The sequence below is a fragment of the Balaenoptera physalus genome (genome assembly GCF_965194825.1).
Source record: "Balaenoptera physalus genome assembly, chromosome: 13".
Lineage (NCBI taxonomy): Eukaryota > Metazoa > Chordata > Mammalia > Artiodactyla > Balaenopteridae > Balaenoptera > Balaenoptera physalus.
This window is the reverse complement of record NC_138892.1, coordinates 61906024-61925879: the sequence shown is the minus strand read 5'-3', so window position 1 is coordinate 61925879 and position 19856 is coordinate 61906024. Positions and strand designations below refer to the sequence as shown.

The following is a 19856-nucleotide window of genomic DNA, read 5'->3' as shown; positions in this document are numbered from 1 at the left end:
GCCTTAGTGCCTCACTCTTAAATGTGAGCAGACAGACAGCCAGGGACTACCCGACACTTGAGGAAAGCCCCTAATGTGAACCACAGAGGTAAAAACAGACAAACTGAAAAAAGGTATTTGGTAGAAGAGGAGAAATGCAGGGAGCAGGAGAAAGCTTCAAAAATTCAGGAAGATACTGCATCCATAACAAAAAAAAAAGGGGGGGCGGGGGGTTGCTCTCAAAAAGGAACACTCAGAGAACAATGAGAAGCTCTAGGGTTTTAAAAATATGACAACTGAAATGACAGTCAAGAAAATCACACAGAAAGATAAAAATATAAAGAGATGGACAACAAAACAGAAAAGAACTATAGAAGATCAATCCAAAAGGCCCAAGAGTCAACTAATAGAAGTTTCAGAAAGAGAAGGGAAAAAAGGAGGAAATTAAAAAAAAAAAAAAAGCTTTATAGAACAGGATAGATCAAATGGATCCACTGAATGACCAACAGGAAGACAGATGATAATATTGTTTCAGAACAATGGAGGATCCAAAGACTTCCAGAGACAAAACCCAAACCAGGTCACAGACAAAGGACAGAGAATCAGACCACATCACATTTTGCCCAACACAGGAGAGAGGTGAAGGGAATTCCCAGAACTGTGATGACGGTAGTAACCATCTTCAGAGGCAAAAAGCAGCAATGACTCTGCTCAACTGGACACACAACACTGCCAGGCAATATTACTATTCTTCTATTGTCGGCTCTATCTCCAATTCTCTGGAGCAATTATTTCAAAAATTTCCCACACCTCTCAAATTATTGACCTATCAACCTTCTCCCTGTTTCCCTCTCATTTCAAATTTCTTATAGAAAATAAAAACCATCCAAACTCACTCAACTTTTTGTCACCTGCACTCTGGATCCCTCTCTGCCTTACTTCAGTATTTATTCAGTATCTGGTATATATGTGCCAAGCACTTTGGTGACCACTAGAGGTCACAATGGAGAGCAAAAGACCACAGCCCTGCCCTCATGAGGTTCACAGTCTAAAGTACAGGTCACAAACTGGAAGACGGAGGGCCAACTGCTACCCATAGACATGGTTTTGTTTGGCTTGCATAGTACATTTTAAAACTTTAAAAAATAATTGTCAATACCGAAACTTCCAGCTTCTTGTGAAAAAAATCAGAAGATCTAGCAACACGGGGCCTGAATTTTAAGGAGCAACAATCATGTGTAGTTGGAGTTCCCCCTTTATTATTATTATAGTTGTGCATTCATTGTGTTTTCTTTTCAATTTTTAAATTTTTGATTAAGCAACATATTCAGGTAGTTCAAAAACAAAATATATGAAAATATTAATAGTGAAAAGTCTAATTTCCACCCTATTCCATATGCCCCATTCCAGGTAACTATTTTTATTAGTGTCTCAGATAATCTTTCAGAGTTTTTAATGCAAATACTAACAAATGTAAATATGTATTATTTTCTCCTTTTTCACATAAAAGCACATAATCACCGTTATGCACCTTGTTTTTTTTCAGTTAACAGTATATGAGTGATCATATCAGAACATATAGAACTTCCTCATTCTTTTTTTTTAATATAACAGCTTTATTGAGATAATTTACATACTCTAAAGCATATCCTTTTAAATTGTACAATTCAGTCCCACCTGCGGTACCAAAAAAATTTTTAAAGAAAAAATAAATTGTACAATTCAGCGGTTGTTCATATAGTAACAAAATTGTGCAACCATCATCACTAATTCCAGAACATTTTCATCCTCACAAAAAGAAACTCCCCATTCTCCCCTCCCCCCACCACTGACAACCACTAATCTATTTTCTGCCTCTAAAGATCTGCCTATTCTGGACACTTCACATAAATGGAAACAAACAGTATGTTATCTTCTGCGACTGGTTTCTTTTACTAAGCATAATGTTTTCAAGGTTCATCCATGTTGTAGCATGTATCAGAACTACATTCCCTTTTATGATCAGATAATATTCCATTGTATGGATATACCACATTTTAAGTATTCATCAATTGATGGACATTTAGGTTGCTTCCACTATTAAGCTATTGTGAATAATGCTGCTATGAACATTAATATACAATTTTTTGTGTGGACATGTTTTCAATTCTCCTGGGTACATATCTGGTAGTGGAATTGCTAGCTCATATAGTAACTTTACATTTGACTTTTTTTTTTTGGTTGCACCAGGCCTTATTTGCAGCTCACAGGCTCCTTAGTTGCAGCAGGAGGCCTCCTTAGTTGTGGCATGCGAACCCTTAGTTGCGGCATGCATGTGGGATCTAGTTCCCTGACCAGGGATCGAACCCGGGCCCCCTGCATTGGGAGCGAGGAGTCTTAACCACTGCACCACCAGGGAAGTCCCACATTTAACTCTTTGAGGAACTGCCGAACTGCTTTCCAAAGTGACTACACTATTTTACATTCCCATGAGGGTTCCCATTTCCCCACATCCTTGACGGACTTGTTATTGTCTGTCTTTCTGATTACAGCCATCTGCATTTGTAACTTTGATAAGGATTGCCAACATCCATAGAGGTGACACCAGTGTATGAAAGCGCCTGTGTTCTCAGCCTTAGTAAAAGAGTATGCTGTCAAACTTCTGAATCTTTTTAATTCGAGGAGTAAAAAAATATCTTAGTATAGCTTTATTTTGGTTAAACTCCTGTATTAGTCAGTTTTGCTGTGGTTAGCTAATGACTTCAAAACCCCACTGTCTTGGGAGTTCCCTGGCGGTCCAGTGGTTAAGACTCTGCGCTTACACTGCAGTGGGCGAGGGTTCCATCTCTGGTTGGGGAACTAAGATCCTGCAAGCCGTGCACAGTTGGGGGTCAGGGGGGACCACTGCCTTACAATAGAGATTTATTTCTCTTTCATGGTTTATGTTGGTGGTAGGGCTGGCTATAGCTCTGATTCATGTGCCTTTATTCCAAGACCCAGGCTGAAGGAATAGCCCCTACTTGGGACACAGTGTTCTCACAGCAGAGAAAACCATGCACCAACTCCTAAAACTTCTGCTCAGACCTAGCATATGGCACATCTGGTCAGATCCAGTTGACCAAAGCAAGCCCTGGGGCAGTGGGGTGAGGATGTATATTCCTCCCACAAGGGGGCACTGCAAAGTGCATGGCAATGGATGACGACTGGGTGACAATCCTCAGAAGAGGACTGGCCACAGGCCCTTAGAATTTTGCATTCTGTTTCACCTCAGTCCACACTAGTCCACCTCACTCATCTGCTTTACCTGCCTGGCCCTGTAGACATCTGAGTTGGACCCATTGGTCTAAAGGCTTCCTCTCCTTCTCCTTCAGGGATACCTCTTGATTACCCCCGCCCCCCCCATTTCCCCAACTCTCCTTCCCACTACCTCTTTCTCACAGCATTTTTAATTGTCTAAACCTCTCACAACACATTCCCATTCCAGCCACTTCCTCTTCTCAGCCAACCTTCTTAAAAGAGTAGTGTCCACTCCATCTTCATTTCCTCTCCTCTCACACTTTCCTGAACCCACCACCATGTAGCTTGCACTTTCAATGCCACCAAGAACATCCCTGCCTCCAAATCCAATGGACACATATCATCTTTATCCTACTTGACCCCTCTGGAGCCAACACACATAGTTTGCCATCCCATCTTGAAACATTTTCTTTCACTGGCTTCCATATGACTACCCCTGACCATTTCTTAGTTCCCTTTGTCTTTTCACCTTCCTCTGGCCCTCCCTCAGGGTTCTATCCCAGGGCCTTTTTCATCTGTGTTCTGCACCTCTCCCTGGACAATCTACTCTGTTCCCAGGGCTACATGCTGGTGACTCCTCCATCCCAGACCTCTCTCCCCAGCCAAGATCCATGATGCCACCTGCCTAATTTGGAAGTCTCACAGGACTTCACACTCAACAGGTCCAAAAGTGGACTCATTATGAGCCTTTTTCTTGAGGCTCTTTTTCTTGAGTTCCCTGGTTAGGTGAATGGTACCATCTTCTGAAACCTAGATTCTAACTGAGCTCCTGCCTCCTCGTCCTTGGCTGATTTTTTTCCTTTTTATTTAATCTTCAAATGTTATATCTTTCTCTCTCATTCAAAACATCAGCAGAACACTAAAACCTGGATAAAGCTTTTTCTTCTGGGTTATGTTGTAAAATTCTTTTCCTTAAAAGCACTTTAAAGGGAAGTGGTAACTTTACAGTAGAGAAACCTGGTGGACACCACCTTACCCAAGTGATCAAGGCTAACATCACCAGTAATGGGATGGATGGACCCATGGGCCTCCTGACGTGAGGCATGGAAAAATGGCAAAAATGCACAACCTGAATTTAAACATGAGGAAACAGATGTATCTAAATTGAGGATCATTCTACAAAACAATGTAGCCTGTAATCTTCAAAAATGTCAATATCATGAAAATTAAAGAAAGACTGAGGAACTGTTCCAGACTGAAGGAAGCTAGAGACATTACAACCAAAAGGAACATGTGATCTTAAATAGGCTCCTGGATAAGGATGAAAAAAACCTGCTGTGAAGAAACTTACTGGAAGAACTGGTGGACTCTGACATGAAAGGCCTCATAAGTATTAGAATTCTTCTATCAGTGCTACATTTCCTGAACTTGATCATTACATCGTAGTTATATAAAAGAATGTTCTTATTCTTAGGAAACATGCTAAATCATTTAGCAGCAAAGGAGCACTGTATATGCACTTTCAGTTCAGAAAACAATACTGTGTGTATGTACCTACAAGCATTTTTAATTTATTTATTTTATTTATCTTATTTTTGGCTGCATTGGGTCTTTGCTGCTGTGCGCGGCCTTTCTCTAGTTGCGGCGAGCGGGGGCTACTCTTCATTGCTGTGGCTTCTCTTGTTGCGGAGCACGGGCTCTAGGCACGCAGGCTCAGTAGTTGTGGCATGCGGACTCTAGAGCACAGGCTCAGTAGTTGTGGCGCATGGACTTATTGCTCCGCGGCATGTGAGATCTTCCCAGACCAGGGCTCGAACCCGTGTCCCCTGCATTGGCAGGTGGATTCTTAACCCTTACAAGCATTAAAAAAAAAAAAACAGCTTTATTGAGATACGATTCACAGACCACAAAACTCACCCTTTTAAAGTGTACAATTCAGTGGTTTTTAGTATATTCACAAAGTTGTGCATGGATCACACTGTCCAGAACAGTTTCATCATCCCCAAAAGAAACCCCATACCTGTTAGCAGTCACTCCCCATGCATTTTTTTAAAAACTGGAAAAGATGGAAAAAGTCTTCACAATACTAACTGCGGTTATTTCTCGGTATTAGGATTATAGATGATTTTCATTTTCTTATTTACACATTTCTATATTTTTATAATTTTATATGATAATTCCATTGACTTACGTAATTAAAATAAAGATTATTTTTAAGCAACATAAAAGATTAAGGAGGAATGAAGGGGCAACAAGAATTCCAAACTATACAAATTGCCAGGCTCAAGGAATGACCCCATTACACCATGTGGTTTCCCAACTCCTCAATCAACTCTCATCTAAAAGGTCTACCAGGTGACAAAGGTAGCTACATACTGCTCATTTCTACTATGCAGCCCAATTGGCTCTCAGAGAGAGGAACGAGTTCAGGTAGTTCAACAAACACTGACTATCTAATGTCTGGCACTGCCCCAGGTGGTGTGTCTGCCTTGTTTGCTCCAGCTAACAGGCCAGGAGGGAGGCCAGCACATAAAATAAAGGCATGCTCGCTCACTAAAGAAAGGGAGGGCTGATTAACTCTGCTCAATTGGCCCAGGGCAGCCTTCAAAGAGAAAACATTCCGGCTCTCCTTAAGGCGATAGAGAGCTGGTACAGGAAAAGACTAATCGGTAATCATTATGATACTACCTGAAAAAGTGATGGGGTGGGCCTGAGGGGAGAGTGTACCAAAGAAGGTGGGGAAGGTCGCCCAGGAGGAGGCCTGCCTGAGGGCAAAGGGATTAGGGCAGTTGCTTCTTAAAGCACTTTCAGCCAGGCTTATTGTTAGAAAGTGAAAACACTGACCTCCTAGCTGTCTACCTATTAACAAACCCCACCAACTCAACACCCACGTTAATAGTGGCTCCAATTCTTATGTGTACAGCGTTTTCCCCTCTTCTAGACTGTAAATTCCTGGGAAGAGAGGTCTAAGTCTTATCCTTCTTTAAGTAAAGCACCAAATACAAAATAGGCATTCAGAAAAATGTTAGTTTTCATCTTTCCCACTCTCCTCTCCCTTCCCCCAAGGTCTTGCACAAACTTGAATAAACTATTTCCAGGTACTGAAAAATGATGCTGCACTACACTTACATTGATATGCATAAACCAAAAATCAGTATTAAAGATAACTTAGAAGATTTGCAAAGGGTTTTTTTTTCTTCGTAAAGCCTTCTCACCTATGATCTCATTTGAGCCTCACAGTAGTGCTAGAAATTAGCCTGAAAAAGTATTTATTCACCCTCATTTTCAAGTCAAGGGCTCTTGAGCCAAAAAAAGTGAGATTAATTTGTCCAAGATTACAAAGGTGACATAGGAGGAAGCCTAGATCGCTGATTTTCTGGCATCTAGGCTAGTACCTCTCCCATTACATTATTGGTCCCTTTTAAGTCTGGCATTTCTCACTACTCACCACACACACAAATAAACTGCAGGGACTTCCCTGGTGGTGCGGTGGTTAAGAATCCGCCTGCCAATGCAGGGGACATGGGTTCGAGCCCTGGTACGGGAAGATCCCACATGCCACGGAGCAGCTAAGCCCGTGCGCCACAACTACTGAGCCTGCGCTCTAGAGCCTGCGAGCCACAACTACTGAGCCTGCGCTCTACAGCCCACGAGCCACAACTACTGAGCCTGCGTGCTGCAACTACTGAAGCCCACACTCCTAGAGCCTGTGCTCCACAACGAGAAGCCACCGCAATGAGAAGCCCGCGCACCACAACAAAGAACAGCCCCCACTCACCACAACTAGAGAAAGCCCGCGCGCAGCAAGACCCAATGCAGCCAAAAATTAATTAATTTAAAAATAAATAAATAAAATAAAAATTAAAAAAAAAATAAACTGCAGCTGAGATAAAGACATAAAACTGAAAACATACAACCATAAAAATACCAGAAGTAAGTACAGGGAAAAATTTCTATAATCATGAGGTAGCATATCACAAAAACCAAAAGCCGCAGGCAGATCTGACTACGTAAAACTTTTAAAACTCTGTGTAAAGAAAGACACCATTAAAGTGGTTAGGGACTTCCCTGGTGGTCCAGTGGCTAAGACTCTGCGCTCCCAATGCAGGGGGTTGGGGTTCAATCCCTGGTCAGGGAACTAGATCTCGCATACCGCAACTAAAGATCCCGCACGCGGCAACGAAGATTCCATGTGCCACAACTATGACCCAATGCAGCTACATAAATAAATTTTTTTAAAAATAAAGTGGTTAAAGATGATTTATGGCTTTATTTCCCCTCCCCCACCATTATTTTACCTACTCATTGCTTTCCAAAAATGGTTTTTGCTTTCCTTGCAATTTTTCCTTTCCATGCAGATTTAAAAGTCAGCTTAAGTTCCATGCAAAGTCCTGTTTTAATAAGAATTTAACCTAAAGTAAAAACTGTGTCTCTGCAATATTAAGTCTTCCTATTCACGGAAATGGTAAAACTCTCCATCTAATCAAGCCTTTTGGGAATTCTCTGGCAGTCCAGTGGTTAGGACTCAGTGCTTTCACTGCCTTGGACCAGGTTCGATCCCCGGTCGGGGAACTAAGATCCCGCAAGCCACGTGGTGCAGCCAAAAATAATAATCGGCCCTTTTTTTCTTCCACTAAAATAATCTGATTTTCTTAATGCATAATTTGCAATTTCCTGTTAAATTATGCCTATAATGTAACATTTTTATTGTGAATGAGACCTTTCTATGACATTTTTATGGTTGATTATTGTTCTCATATCTTATTTATATAATTTTTGTTTGTTAATCGTATATCTGGCAATGCTGCTGAACTCACTGGTTTTAGTATTTTGTCAACTGATTCTCTTTGCGGATGGATAGATCATGTGAAAATAATGAGTATAAAAATATGAAAATAATAATGACTTTTGGGTGGCCAGTACCTCTAATAGAATATTAGTTTTGATTGTAAACATTCCTGTCTTGTTACTATTTTCACAGGAATGTTTCAAATATTTTCCCATAAAGCATAACTTTCACTCTAAAAAAAGTTCAAAGATAAATGAAAAACGAAGAGAAAATATTTTAAAAGCATATGACAAATGAAAAGTTAATATAACATAGAGATTACTATCAATCAATACGAAATAGACAAATGATATTTTTTTCCTTAACAGGCAAAAGATGTGAACAGGCAGTTTACAAAAACAATTAAAATGGTCAAAAAGCAACAAGAGATGCTCAACTTCACTATTAACGACATGCAACTTAAAATAATGAAATTACTATTTTTCACCTATCAACTTGGCAACTGTACAAAAATTCATAGCATCCAGTATTGCCAAGGTTGTAGGAAACGGGGACGTTCACACATGGCTCTGAGTGTGTAAATTGTCACAAACTTCTGAAATTCAATTTCACAGAATCTATTAAAATTTAAAATGCACATATCCTACCTACGAATCTATCTAGAAAAACAAAAAGATAACTATATGAGGATGTTCATCACAGTATGGTTTATAAGACAAAAAAGCTATTAGTAACCTAAATGTTCATCAGGATGGGTCTAAACAAATTAAAATAGTTGGAATACTATGCAACAATTTTTAAAATGTGAAATGACTTAGAAAATGTCTAAAATACACTTGTGTGGTCCATTGTAGGTGCTCAAAAATATGTTTTGGATGAAATAACAAATTTATGAACATAGAAAAAAGCCTGGAGGTATATACACCAAACTTGTAAAAGTGACTACCTTTTACATGGAGCATAGAATAGTAAATGGCAAAATATTTTTTGCCTTTTAATTCTTTTCTGCCGTGTGGACTTATTAAAATAAGCATGAGCTAATTTTTTTTAATTAAAGCTTTATTTCTGATGATCTCGCTCCATTTTATCTGGTCTATGATGATCTTAAGAGCACAAGGATTTGCTGTCAATTACTCAAAAAATGGAGCGCTCAGGGAAATGAAATCTGTGTACAAAAAGTGGCTGGCAATTCTTGTCTTCTTTCATAAATATTTTTTTTTCTTTTGGCAGCTCCGTTAATTCTCCTAAACTCACAATCTGACACACCTAAATAGAATCGACATTTCCTTCCATCAAGTGAACTAAATGCATTGCCCATCTTTAGCAGCACGCCTCCCTAAAGTTGGGAATAGAATTTAAAGAAAGGCTCAAGTTTTCCTAATGTAGCCGATCCCACGGGCCACCCTGCATCGCTAAGTCTCCAAAGAGATTACATTCTCCTACTGAGGGGAGACCTATGGCTTTTTCCAGGCGAGGAGGCCAAGGTTAGATGCATGGACGGTCTGGAATAAAGGCGGAAGCTATATAAGAAAATCAGAGGCTTCGGGGTGCGCAGACCATGTCAGGGAATCCGTTCTCAGATTGGAGTCGAGTGTACTCGGCAGGAGCGTGCAAAAAAAGTTAACTCTCCTCCCAGGTGACGCGGCGGCCCTCAGAATCTGCAGATCTGGGCCTGATGGAAAGGTCGGGTAAAGATGACCTCGACCGAATTACGTGAAAAAGCCTGGTACAAAGTATTCTGGCTTTATTTGGGGCTCCAGGCTCAGAAGCAACAGGGAGAACATCTGGGAGGAAGGGAGAGTGATGGCGCTTCTTCAGGAGTACTAACCAGCTCACCTAGCAAAACCGCTCAACGAACACTCAGCGTACCCACATTTCAGAGCCCTCGTTCCTTCCCTGAATCAAGATGGCCGCCGAGGCGCGCCCCCACCACGGCGCAAGCGCCGTACCTCCGGTCCGCCCTCTTCCCGTCCTTCCGCGCGCCGGCACCGCCCACTCGCCAGCTGCAATCCCTCGGTGAGCCCTCAGCCTCACCCCCTTTCTGTCTGCCCCCGCCCGTCCAGGGTCGCGAGCCCGGAAGTGGATAATGCTGCTCAGGGGGGAGAGGACGAGGGGGGAAGGGGAAGTGCTTCCGGGGAAACGGGTCCCGGGTTGGTGTTTGTAAACTTGCCTCGGTTCCGGCGGGGGCAGCGGTGGCCACGGGGTTGGCACGGCGTGCTGCGGCCTGGAGGAGGGGCCGCGCGGCGGGGGAGACAGCAGGAGGCCGCGCCTGGCAGGTAGGAGCACGCCCCAGGGAGCGCAGCGTCGTCTGGGCAGACGGCAGCGCTTCAGCAGTTCGCAGGCCGTGGGGCGCCGCGCGGGAAGGGGGAGGGGAGGGGAGGAGGGGCGCGTGGCGAAGGGAGGGCGCTCCCGGGGAGGGGTAGGGGCCGCGCGCACACCACCGTCCGGCCGCGTCACCGGCTGGGCTGAGGGGGCTTGCTCGGAAGGGACGCGGGCGCGAGCACGCACCTTGCGCGCTCCTCGGCTCTCTCCGGGTGCGTGCGGCGGGCGCAGCGGCTGGCTGGCTGGCTGGCTGTCTGGCTGGCGCGAGGGAGGGAAGATGGGAGGGAATGCACAGAGTTGGGCTTCGCCTCCCTGCCTTCCACCTCCGCAACGAGTTTACGTACCTTCGGGCGGACACGGAGAATGCGCACGTGTGGGCCGGCCCGGGCGCGTACTGCCGGTTCGGTTTCTGCCTACTGCCCAAGTGCCCTGAGCTTTTCTCTACCCCACTTCTGGTCGCCTTAATAGAATGCGAGCTTCGCGGGCCGGCCCGCTGGACACAAAAGCCCCAGAGGACCTCCGCCCCCTTCTTCCAGTTCTAAGATGGCAAATCCAAGCAGTTGGCCTGCTGCAGTTCCTCCACCAGAAGCCCCAGTTACTTTTGCTCCTGTTGGCTGCCCGGAGACCAGTTTCAACTCATGACCTAGAAAGAAAACTCTGCTTGACTGATGTCTTCTTTTGGAGTTGCACAGAGAGCGCCTGGCAAAAAAAGAGTTCACCTCACTGCAGGTTGGCCTGAGGATGTTGCACCTAACAGCCCCATCTCCCTTTCTGGTTTCAGGTTTCTGAAACAGATCGTGAACTTCATCCAGAGAATTCAGCTGGAAAACCAAGACTGGCAGACTCTTTCTTCAGACAGTAGGCAGGAGCCAGGCAGAGATCAAGGATTCTTGGAACATCTATCTTCCTTTTGGAGGACACTAAGTTCTGTTTGAAGACAAAGGCAGTTCAGTATGGCAGCAGGACTGAAGGGACGCGAAGGAGTTGTTACAGTGATTTGGTGACAGTTCTTCAAACAACAGTGTCTTAAGGAAAGGTGGATCGAGAAACTCCTGAACTTTTGGGTTGCATTAAGTGAGAAATCAGCATGGCTCAGGTAAAAAGCTCTCGAGTCCTCCTCCTTCAAGATCACTGGGAAGCGTGTTTGCAATTTCACTCTTGAATGCTGCCTTAGTCAACATATTGACCAACCCAGTGAGCGAAGCTCTGTATTAAGCACCAGGGGGAGATCTAGAGGAAGGAAAGGAGACAGGCCACAGCCCCTGCCTTCAGGGAGCTTCCAGTCAAATGAAGGAGGTAGGCTATACTGCATCACAGGCCCTGATGGGACATTTGCAAAGCAACATGTACTCAGTTTACACTCGGTACATTAACTGCTGAGGGGCATGAGGGAGTGAACAGTCTGGTGAATGCTTTATTTATTTTTTTCAGCAGGAATTTAGTGAGCTCCTGTTACATGCGAGGCATTGTGCTGGGAATACAAAGATGAATAAAATTGTCCCTGTCCCCAGCAAGCTTCCAGGCTAGTTGGGTTGGGGCGGGGGGAGATGAAGAGACACTCTATTGTTTATCTTTATATTCACGACACCTTGCCTAGTGGCTGGCTAGTAGTAGAGACGTAGTGAATCTGTTGATTGAAGGAACGTGCAATAATAGAGGTATGTACACTGAAAAGGAAGAAATGATCCTTCTGCTTGGATGAAAAAAGTTGAAGCTGGAAGGATGCATAGGATTTTGCTAGATAAACAAGCAGAACAGGGCATTCAGACAAGGAGAACTGCATGGGCAGAGGCTTAGAGACATGGAAGGATGTGATGACGTTAGGAGTACCACAGGTAGTTTGCTAGTTAAGGAGGAGAGGATTTAAGTGGGGCATGGTTAGAGGAATATGATAGATAGTGATAGATGGGAACGTTAGGGTAAGGGAGTTGTTTCCTGGAGAAACAAGCAGAGTGTGACTGAAGGGCCTTTTATGCCTTGCTGAGGAATTAGTCTTTATTCTGTAAGGAATGGGAACTCTCTGAAGAACGTTAAGCAGCAGAGTGACGTCACATCAGTGTATTTGGAAGGTAATTGTCATTGCGGGGATACAGGATGGATAGGAGAGACAGGATGACTTGATAGGTTATTGTAGTTATCTGGGTAGAAAAGCTATATGCAGGCAACTCCAGAGCTGCTCCCAGCTTCCTTCCAGGAACCCTCCCCTACCAGTCTCACCAGGATGGCAGCCTGATTACAGTATATTTGGCTTTCTTCCAGCTGCATGCATAGCTTCCTCCTTTCCATGCAGAGTAGGAGCCCTTCAGTTTCTTCTTCCTTTGTTTGCAGCCCACTTCACAGCATCGTGTTCACTTTTGCTTAAGGCATTTTTAAACTGTATGTATAGCAGGGAATGTGAAAAAATATGGATATGCACACATATAAATGGTGGGCCGGGAGGGGGAGAGAAATTGTATATTCAACTGCAGAGTCCTTCCAAGTGGTTTAATTTTTATATCTGTTGTAATTGGCAACATCTAGGGAATTTAAAATCTAAAGGGAGAAATTAATCTAACTTTACTGATAAACATGTTTGTAGGACCCGATAGAATGTACATTTGGCACCAGTGAGGTCTGCCAATCATCAGTGGGCTCTGTGAAGCTGAGTGTCATCAAGAGTGGAAGAAGGAAGTTCCCCTAGAAATCTCCCGTGTCAGTGGGTCAACAGGAGAGACCCTCATGCCCACACACAAGGCTTAGAAATACTTCAAAGTAATACATAGACACACGCTTTACCCAGCACAGTGCTAATGACAGAAGTGTCAGTGACATTTGATTATTCACTTGGTCTGTATCTAAATGCTGACAGATGACAAAATGAGTAGTTCCTGGTGAGATGAGTTAGGGAGGACTCTTGAAGGACGCTGGGTTTTGTGGTGAGGAGGGACGCTCCCTAGAGAGAAGCAGCATGTTAGTAGCTGGGTGTGAAAGGTAGTTCTATAGAAGTTGGCAGTCTGTTTTTGCCCTGCCCTGCCAGGTGACCTGACACCTCATCTCCTTTCAACTTAGGCAAGTCTCCTGGCTTGTGAAGGCCTAGCAGGTGTGAGTTTGGTTCCCACTGCAGCCAGCAAGAAGATGATGCTGAGCCAGATTGCCAGCAAGCAGGCCGAGAATGGAGAGCGGGCAGGTAGCCCTGATATGCTGAGGTGCTCGAGTCAGGTACAGCACTTGAGTCCATTGTGGCACCTGGGGGTCGGGTGGCCCGAGCTCTCTGCCAGAAGATGCCCAGCTTTGATTCCTTAGTGCTTCTATTTAGGGAAGTGGGAAAGGGGATCCAGCTGGGGAATGAATGAACGTGGGTATTTTAGAGGATACAGAAAAGGGTACAGAAAAGGAAGGTCTTTTCTGTACAACAGCTCCTTAAAACCAGGGTACTTGGAGAGGAAACGAATGCGTACTTTCTCTAAACCTTTGGGGCAGGTGATTTACTCTCGTTTATAAGTTGTCTCAAAGCAGCTTTTTGGCCTCCTGTCTTGTGTTCTGAGATGGACTATGAATTTAGATTTGATTTGTATTCAAAGAGCCACCGAAAAGACAGCGATAAGTCCCGGAGCCGCAAAGACGATGACAGCTTGGCTGAGGCCTCTCATTCAAAAAAGACTGTTAAAAAGGCAGGTAATGGGGAATTCCCAGCGGTCCAGTGGTTAGGACTGGGCACTTCCACTGCCGAGGGCAGTCCCTGGTCGGAGACTAAGCTCCCACAAGCCATGTAGCACGGCCAAAAAAAAAAGAAAAAGGCAGATAATGGGGTAACCCCGAAACTGGTCCAGTTTGGGAATAGGGCAGTCCTCCTCTTTGTTCCCTCTCTGGCTCAACCCAGAGCTCTCCCTAGATGTTTTGCTCCCTCATAGCCAGTGAGTGTGTCACCCTGATTCCATCCAGAGACCACTTTGGTAATTGATCTCTGCCCTCTCTGGAACATCCTTGGTAAGGGAAGGAGGGTCAGGGGAGCATGAAATTTTTGTGGCAAAGGGGCAGGCAGACTCCCCCTCAGGTCAGTTCAGAGTGTTGGGTTTGACAAGGCAGATAGCTTGCCCACCCTACCTCCTTCCTTAGAAGGTCTTTTAACTCTAAGGAATATGGGAGATGACAGCATCAGAGAGGTTACTTTGTCCAGCAGTTGGAAATAAACCCAGAGCAGAATGGGGGCAAGAAGGGAGCAGAGGGATAGCCTCATGACATACCTGACTCTTGCCCCCAGGTGGTGGTAGTGGAACAAAATGGTTCTTTTCAAGTAAAGATTCCCAAAAATTTTGTTTGTGAACACTGCTTTGGAGCCTTTAGGAGCAGTTACCACCTCAAGAGGCACATCCTTATTCATACTGGTAAGTCTCTTGCTCACATTCAAAGGGGGAGAATAGTCCATAGTTTGTATTATATTTGTGTGTAGCTCTTGTTGGGTTTATTTTAAGGAGTAAGTATTAGGAATACTTACTAATAGAGAAAGAAGGTAAGTGAATGAGGCAGAGAGATTGTATGTATCTAGTGTCACTGAGACCAGCAGCTTTGGGGAGCCTTCCCGATTAGGTGTCTGCACATTACTAAAAGTTAAAGATTTCTGGGAAAATACCTGGAATGAGGTCCCTGCCATGTATAGCTCCTGATGTTCGCTTCTCTCTCCACCTGGGCCAGGTGAGAAGCCATTTGAGTGTGACATATGTGATATGCGCTTCATCCAGAAGTACCACCTGGAGCGTCACAAGCGTGTACACAGTGGGGAAAAGCCTTACCAGTGTGAACGGTGTCATCAGGTAAGCTCACGTGTCATCCATTCACGCCCACACACAAACTTTCTTCCCTAAGAACCAGGGCTTGCCGCCATTCGCTGCCTGACAAGGGGCCACCTAGCATTCCTGGCCATGATAGAGTTAGTACCTCAGGGTGATGTATATCTCTCTGGCCTTATGCAGCTGATCATGGGTAGGGGCCATTAGAATAATTGTAATAATAATAATAGCGTTTCTTGGGTACTTACTCTGTGCTAGGCACTGTGAGAGCATATTTGACGTTACTTTGTTTAACCTTCACATTAACTCCGTGAGGAAGCTGTGTTGTCCTGATTTCACCCATGGGGAAATCGAGATTTAGAGAGGTTGAGTTTCCCGAGGACACAGCAGATCCGGGACGAGAGACAAATTGAATCGAACTGCAGAGCAGGTGCGCTTTGGAGGAAGAGATAAAATCTCTGCCCTGGGAGGTCAATATCTGATGTGTAGAGAATGTAAGAGCCAGGACCAAAATAAGACAAGAACAAGAGATGAGAAACGATAACAACCAACACTTCCTGGATGCTTTGCTGGGTCTCAGGCTTTGCTCCGTGCTCTTAGGTTGAATCTGCAAAACACTAGAATGAAAACTCCAGGAGGCAGAGACCTTGTCCCTCTGGTTCTCCACTCTGTCCTCAGCCCCAAGAACTGTACCTGCCTTGAGATAGATGCTCAATAAATGTGTGATAAATGAAGCAGCCACTCTGTGAGTAGGTACCTTTAGCCCCGTTTTACAGATGAGTGTACAGATTCAGGGCTGTTAGATAACTTGCCCAAGGTTGCACGGCTACTAAGCACTAGGCCAGAATTGAGACTTCAGAGATTGCGTTCTTAACCACTGTGCACTCATGCCGTCTGTGTATGTGCCAAGGGGGTGTAGAATGGGATGTGTGCCTCTCCCGTGTGGGGAAGGCAGCTCTAGCCAATAGTAACTGAGTTTCTCCTCTCAGGCACTTAACCCTCCCTTTCTTCTCAGTGTTTTTCTCGGACAGATCGATTACTCAGACACAAACGGATGTGCCAAGGGTGCCAGTCCAAGACTTCCGACGGGCAGTTTTCTCTATAGGCGCAAGGGGCCCCGGGTGGTGGGAGTGATCAGAAGATTCTACCGAAGAGCGCACCCCTCTGGTCTGATGGTCCCACCACCACCCCGTCTGTACCTGTCCCCCTCCTGGAGGAGTGGACCCAGGAGACCAGAAGAGTGCATCGGGGACAGCGGGCCCCAGAGCTTCAGCTCTGTAAATAATCTGAGACTATGAGTATCTCGGGGAAGTTCCTTCAGCATTCCTGGGTAGGGAAGCTAGTCCCTGGACCCTTGTCTGAGGTCATAGGTGGGGACTAAAGGTACAGGACCAAGACTGAAGTGTGGCTCCCACAACCTTGGACTCCAGCTGGCAGCTGAAGTGGAAAAGATCGGGGAGAGGGATTTGTTTGTTTGTTCTGTTCTTGTTTTTGTTTATCCAAAAACAATTTCAGCAGGTGCACTGTGGAAACAGGTAATATGGAGGTATAGAGTCCTGGTCAAAGTAGGGACTGTGGCTGGTCCAGCCCTCCCCCAAAACTGAGTTTTTAGTTGCAGTTGATCCTCAGTGTTCCACAGCCCTGTACCTCATCTCCTGTTTGAAGGAGAATAGGATCAGGGATGGCAGCTGAGCTTACTTTGGTCTCCTTATACACTGTAGGGACAAAAGGAAGAACAGTGACAGGAGCAGACAAGGGCTGGATCCAAGAAGAGTGGACAGGTACCTCTCATTTCCTTCGGGGAAGAGCAAGAGTTGTGGCCATGGCTGTTGTAATGGCCCATGCCACACTGGTACCTAATGGGGTCAGCTCAAGTGCCTTCTGGAGGAAACTTGGGTGAGAGTGGCCCGTGAAGCCCCTTTCCTTTCTCTCTTTGGGCAGTTGGTCTTGGAGATAGTTTTTGGCTACCTCGCTGATATTGACTCCTAAGCCAGACAGATGTTGAGCAGGAAGTCATGGATGTCAAAGTGGGTTCTTTCTCCTTGTGCCCTCTTAGGAGCAACCCAAGACTAGCCCCAAGCTGGGTAACAGCTGTTGAAGAAACGAAAGGAATTTGGTGTCCCCTGACATGACTGTTGAGCAGTGTGAGCTGCTCTCCCTGCCCAAGTCCTATCACTGTATTCAGGTAGAGGAGATAGGGGTCTGGCCTTCAGTCCCAAAGAGCAAGGGCTTGGCTTCCTTCTTGATGGCCGTCCCTACCCAACCAAGAACTGCGGCGGGTGGGGATGCTGTGGAGAAGAAACTGAGGAGGAAACCTAACGTAGGTTTTACTCTTAACTGTACTCTTTGCTCCTCTCTGCTCCGACCCCATCACCCTGTCCACCCCGCAAAAAGCGATCGGGGGATGTGTGTGGGTGTGTGTGGGTGTGGTATGTGAGTGAGTGTTTTTGTATGCTTGGAGATGGCATATTATTGAGCCAAACCCTTCTCTAGCCCTCAGCTCGGGAGGATGAGCATAAAACAGCCTCTCCTGACCACCTCCCCCCCCACCAAACAAATCTGAAGGGTGCTTGAGGTCCCAAAAGAAGCTGAAGAACTCATCTTAGGGGACTGGAGGGCTTTGTTTTGGAGGGGATTTTTAAGATTGATTCAACAGACTGGTGGTTAGGATGTTTCTAACCCAAACCAGGGCTTGTGAATATGAATTTTCTAAAGTGAAATAAAAACCCTCTTTCTTCCTGCTAAGGAAAGGATCCTTATGGGAGGTTCTGGGGTTTGGTTGACTCCCAGGTTGTGGCCTGCCCTGACCTGTGGGGAGGAGGGGTGAGTAATTATGGAAGAATCATGGAGACTTGACTTGGTGAACCTGACCAAGCTGTCGGTGGGGATCTGAGATGGCAATCTCCAGGAAGTGGTTTCATTTCCCAGAAAAATGTAGGCAGTAGCAGCAGCAGACTCCTGGCTGTTACTTATTCTGGAGGAAATGGCGGGGTGGGGATCTCCATACCTCTGAGGTGTGAGGATTTCAGGGAAAAAGAAAGGAGGCGTGGCACCCTTTAGATCTTCCCTGAAAGCATCTGAGATCCTGTGGGGGAGACGCTGGGGAATGTGTTTGCTACCTGTGCTTTTCTAGTTCTGTGCTGGCACTCCCATTTAATGTGGTCCAGAAACTAGACCGCGAGTCCTTGGACCTGCCCTTGGTCCCTGCAAGTAGGGCATCTTTCTGCATGTGATCCAGCCCCCTCCCTGTTAGAGGGCTCTGCTGGGGGCTGGGATTTGTCTAGGATACATTTAGAAAATTCTGTCCTTCCAAACGCGCTTTTGAAAGTGGGAGGCTTTGCTTCCTGTCACCTGCGGCTAATCTGTTTATGGTTGGGGTGAGTTGGGGTATGTGTGGAGAGAATCACACGAGTGATCTGTGCCCCTGAGTGTGCGAATGTGTGTTTACGTCCAGATGTGCCCTGGCCCTCTGCAGACCTTGGCTTCCTGCCTGGGTGTGCGGGAGAGAGGGAACTACTAAGCGTATGTGCAAAGAGCCATACCAGAACCACCCCTGCCGAGGACTGGGTGAGGGGAAACACAGGAGCAGGTGGTTAGCTCAGTTGTCCAGGTGCTGATGGTCTGGGGCCATGGATGTGTGAGGAGAGAGGAGCTGAGAGGCCAAAGGAGTGATTTAGCGCCCAGGGAGCCCAGGAGTCCCACTTACACCCCAGGGAAATCACAGACCAAGACCGCTGCAAAGGCTCCTGGGCCCAATGTTCCACCCCACTGCTGGGTGGGGTCTAGCACTGGAAAGCCGCCTCAGGTGTGTCTGGAGTGAAGGGAGAGGGCGGTAGGGCCGGCTCTTAAAGACCAGGACATGGGATTCAGGGACCTGGGAAAGAGTAGCGCCAGTTCCTAGGTGGGCTCCTGTACCAGGTCCCACCAGCCCTGCCCTTCCCAGCACCCCAAGTCTTTTCCGTCCACCCCCCCAATAGCCTCTTGTCATCACTTAGCTACTGATTGTGCCCCCATGGCTTGACATTGGAGGGTTAAATGAGGCGTGGAGTCCGCCACAACTTTTAACCCTCTCCCCAGATGTTCTTTGCCTCTGTGTGGCTCTGGGGCTTTTATCTTAATCCCTCCTACCCTACCCTTCCTCTCCATCCTCTTTTTTTTTTTTTTTTTTTTTTTTTTTAATATACTTATTTTGCTATTGGGGGAGGGGGATATCAAATGAACAAGATCACTTTTAAATGGTAGTTTTTATAAAATGTTATAAACTTGTATCTTTTTACCATTAAAGTGCAGTGTATGTTCCTTCGTGATATATTTAGGATATTTAAATAAAAAGAAAATGGGGCTTTTGTACATACTATCTCCTCTTTGGGAAGAATATCCTTGGGAGAAGCTTTTTCACTGGGGCCAAAGTAGTTTCTTTTTTTCCACCAAGTGTAACCAACCACCCCACGACTTCCAGCACCCTGTAAGCTCCCCTTTGCAGAGAGCAACAAGTAGAATAAATACAGGATACCAGTTCAGAATAAGGAAAAAAAACATGCACAGCAGGACAGAATGAGGCCAGACACCAGCAAAGGCAGTGTTTCTCCAAGCGTGGTCTGTAGGCCTCCTGCGTCAGCATTACTTGAGGATTCACTAGCCTACCCCAGCCCACTGCTGCTGCTCCCCAGGCAACCCGTACTATGCAGTCTGTTCTGCACTTTAAGTTTGAGAACCTCTCCTTGCCCTCAGGCGGCAGGAGGAGGAATGCACAAGAGCCTTCCTGAGGCCCAGGCTCTACAACC

General features: G+C 45.7%; 2 protein-coding genes across 11 annotated transcripts in view; one reads left to right on the top strand and one right to left on the bottom strand.

Moving 5' to 3' along the window:
• Positions 1 to 10286, bottom strand: part of CSAD (cysteine sulfinic acid decarboxylase) — a 38752-nt gene extending 28466 nt beyond the window's left edge. The window contains exon 1 of one of the 3 annotated variants that reach the window (XM_082422306.1): positions 10155 to 10286. The gene's annotated coding sequence lies outside the window, so the exon portion shown is untranslated. Of the gene's footprint in view, positions 1 to 9820; positions 9924 to 10154 lie in introns of those variants that run through there. The other 2 variants (XM_082422307.1, XM_082422309.1) reach the window with 2 other exon arrangements.
• Positions 10125 to 19422, top strand: ZNF740 (zinc finger protein 740). 8 transcript variants are annotated; one of them, XM_082422390.1, is made up of 8 exons: positions 10125 to 10260; positions 11088 to 11402; positions 13355 to 13504; positions 13867 to 13956; positions 14547 to 14670; positions 14978 to 15096; positions 16794 to 16853; positions 17129 to 19422. In XM_082422390.1, the coding sequence occupies exons 2-7, from the start codon at positions 11394 to 11396 to the stop codon at positions 16812 to 16814; spliced, it is 513 nt and encodes a 170-aa protein (XP_082278516.1). In that variant the 5' UTR covers positions 10125 to 10260; positions 11088 to 11393; the 3' UTR covers positions 16815 to 16853; positions 17129 to 19422. The 8 variants fall into 8 exon arrangements, with proteins under 8 accessions (XP_082278516.1, XP_082278515.1, XP_082278513.1 ...); XM_082422389.1 differs by having other exon boundaries at positions 16794 to 19422; XM_082422387.1 differs by lacking the exons at positions 16794 to 16853; positions 17129 to 19422 and adding an exon at positions 16088 to 16328.
• Positions 19423 to 19856: the final 434 nt, after the last annotated feature.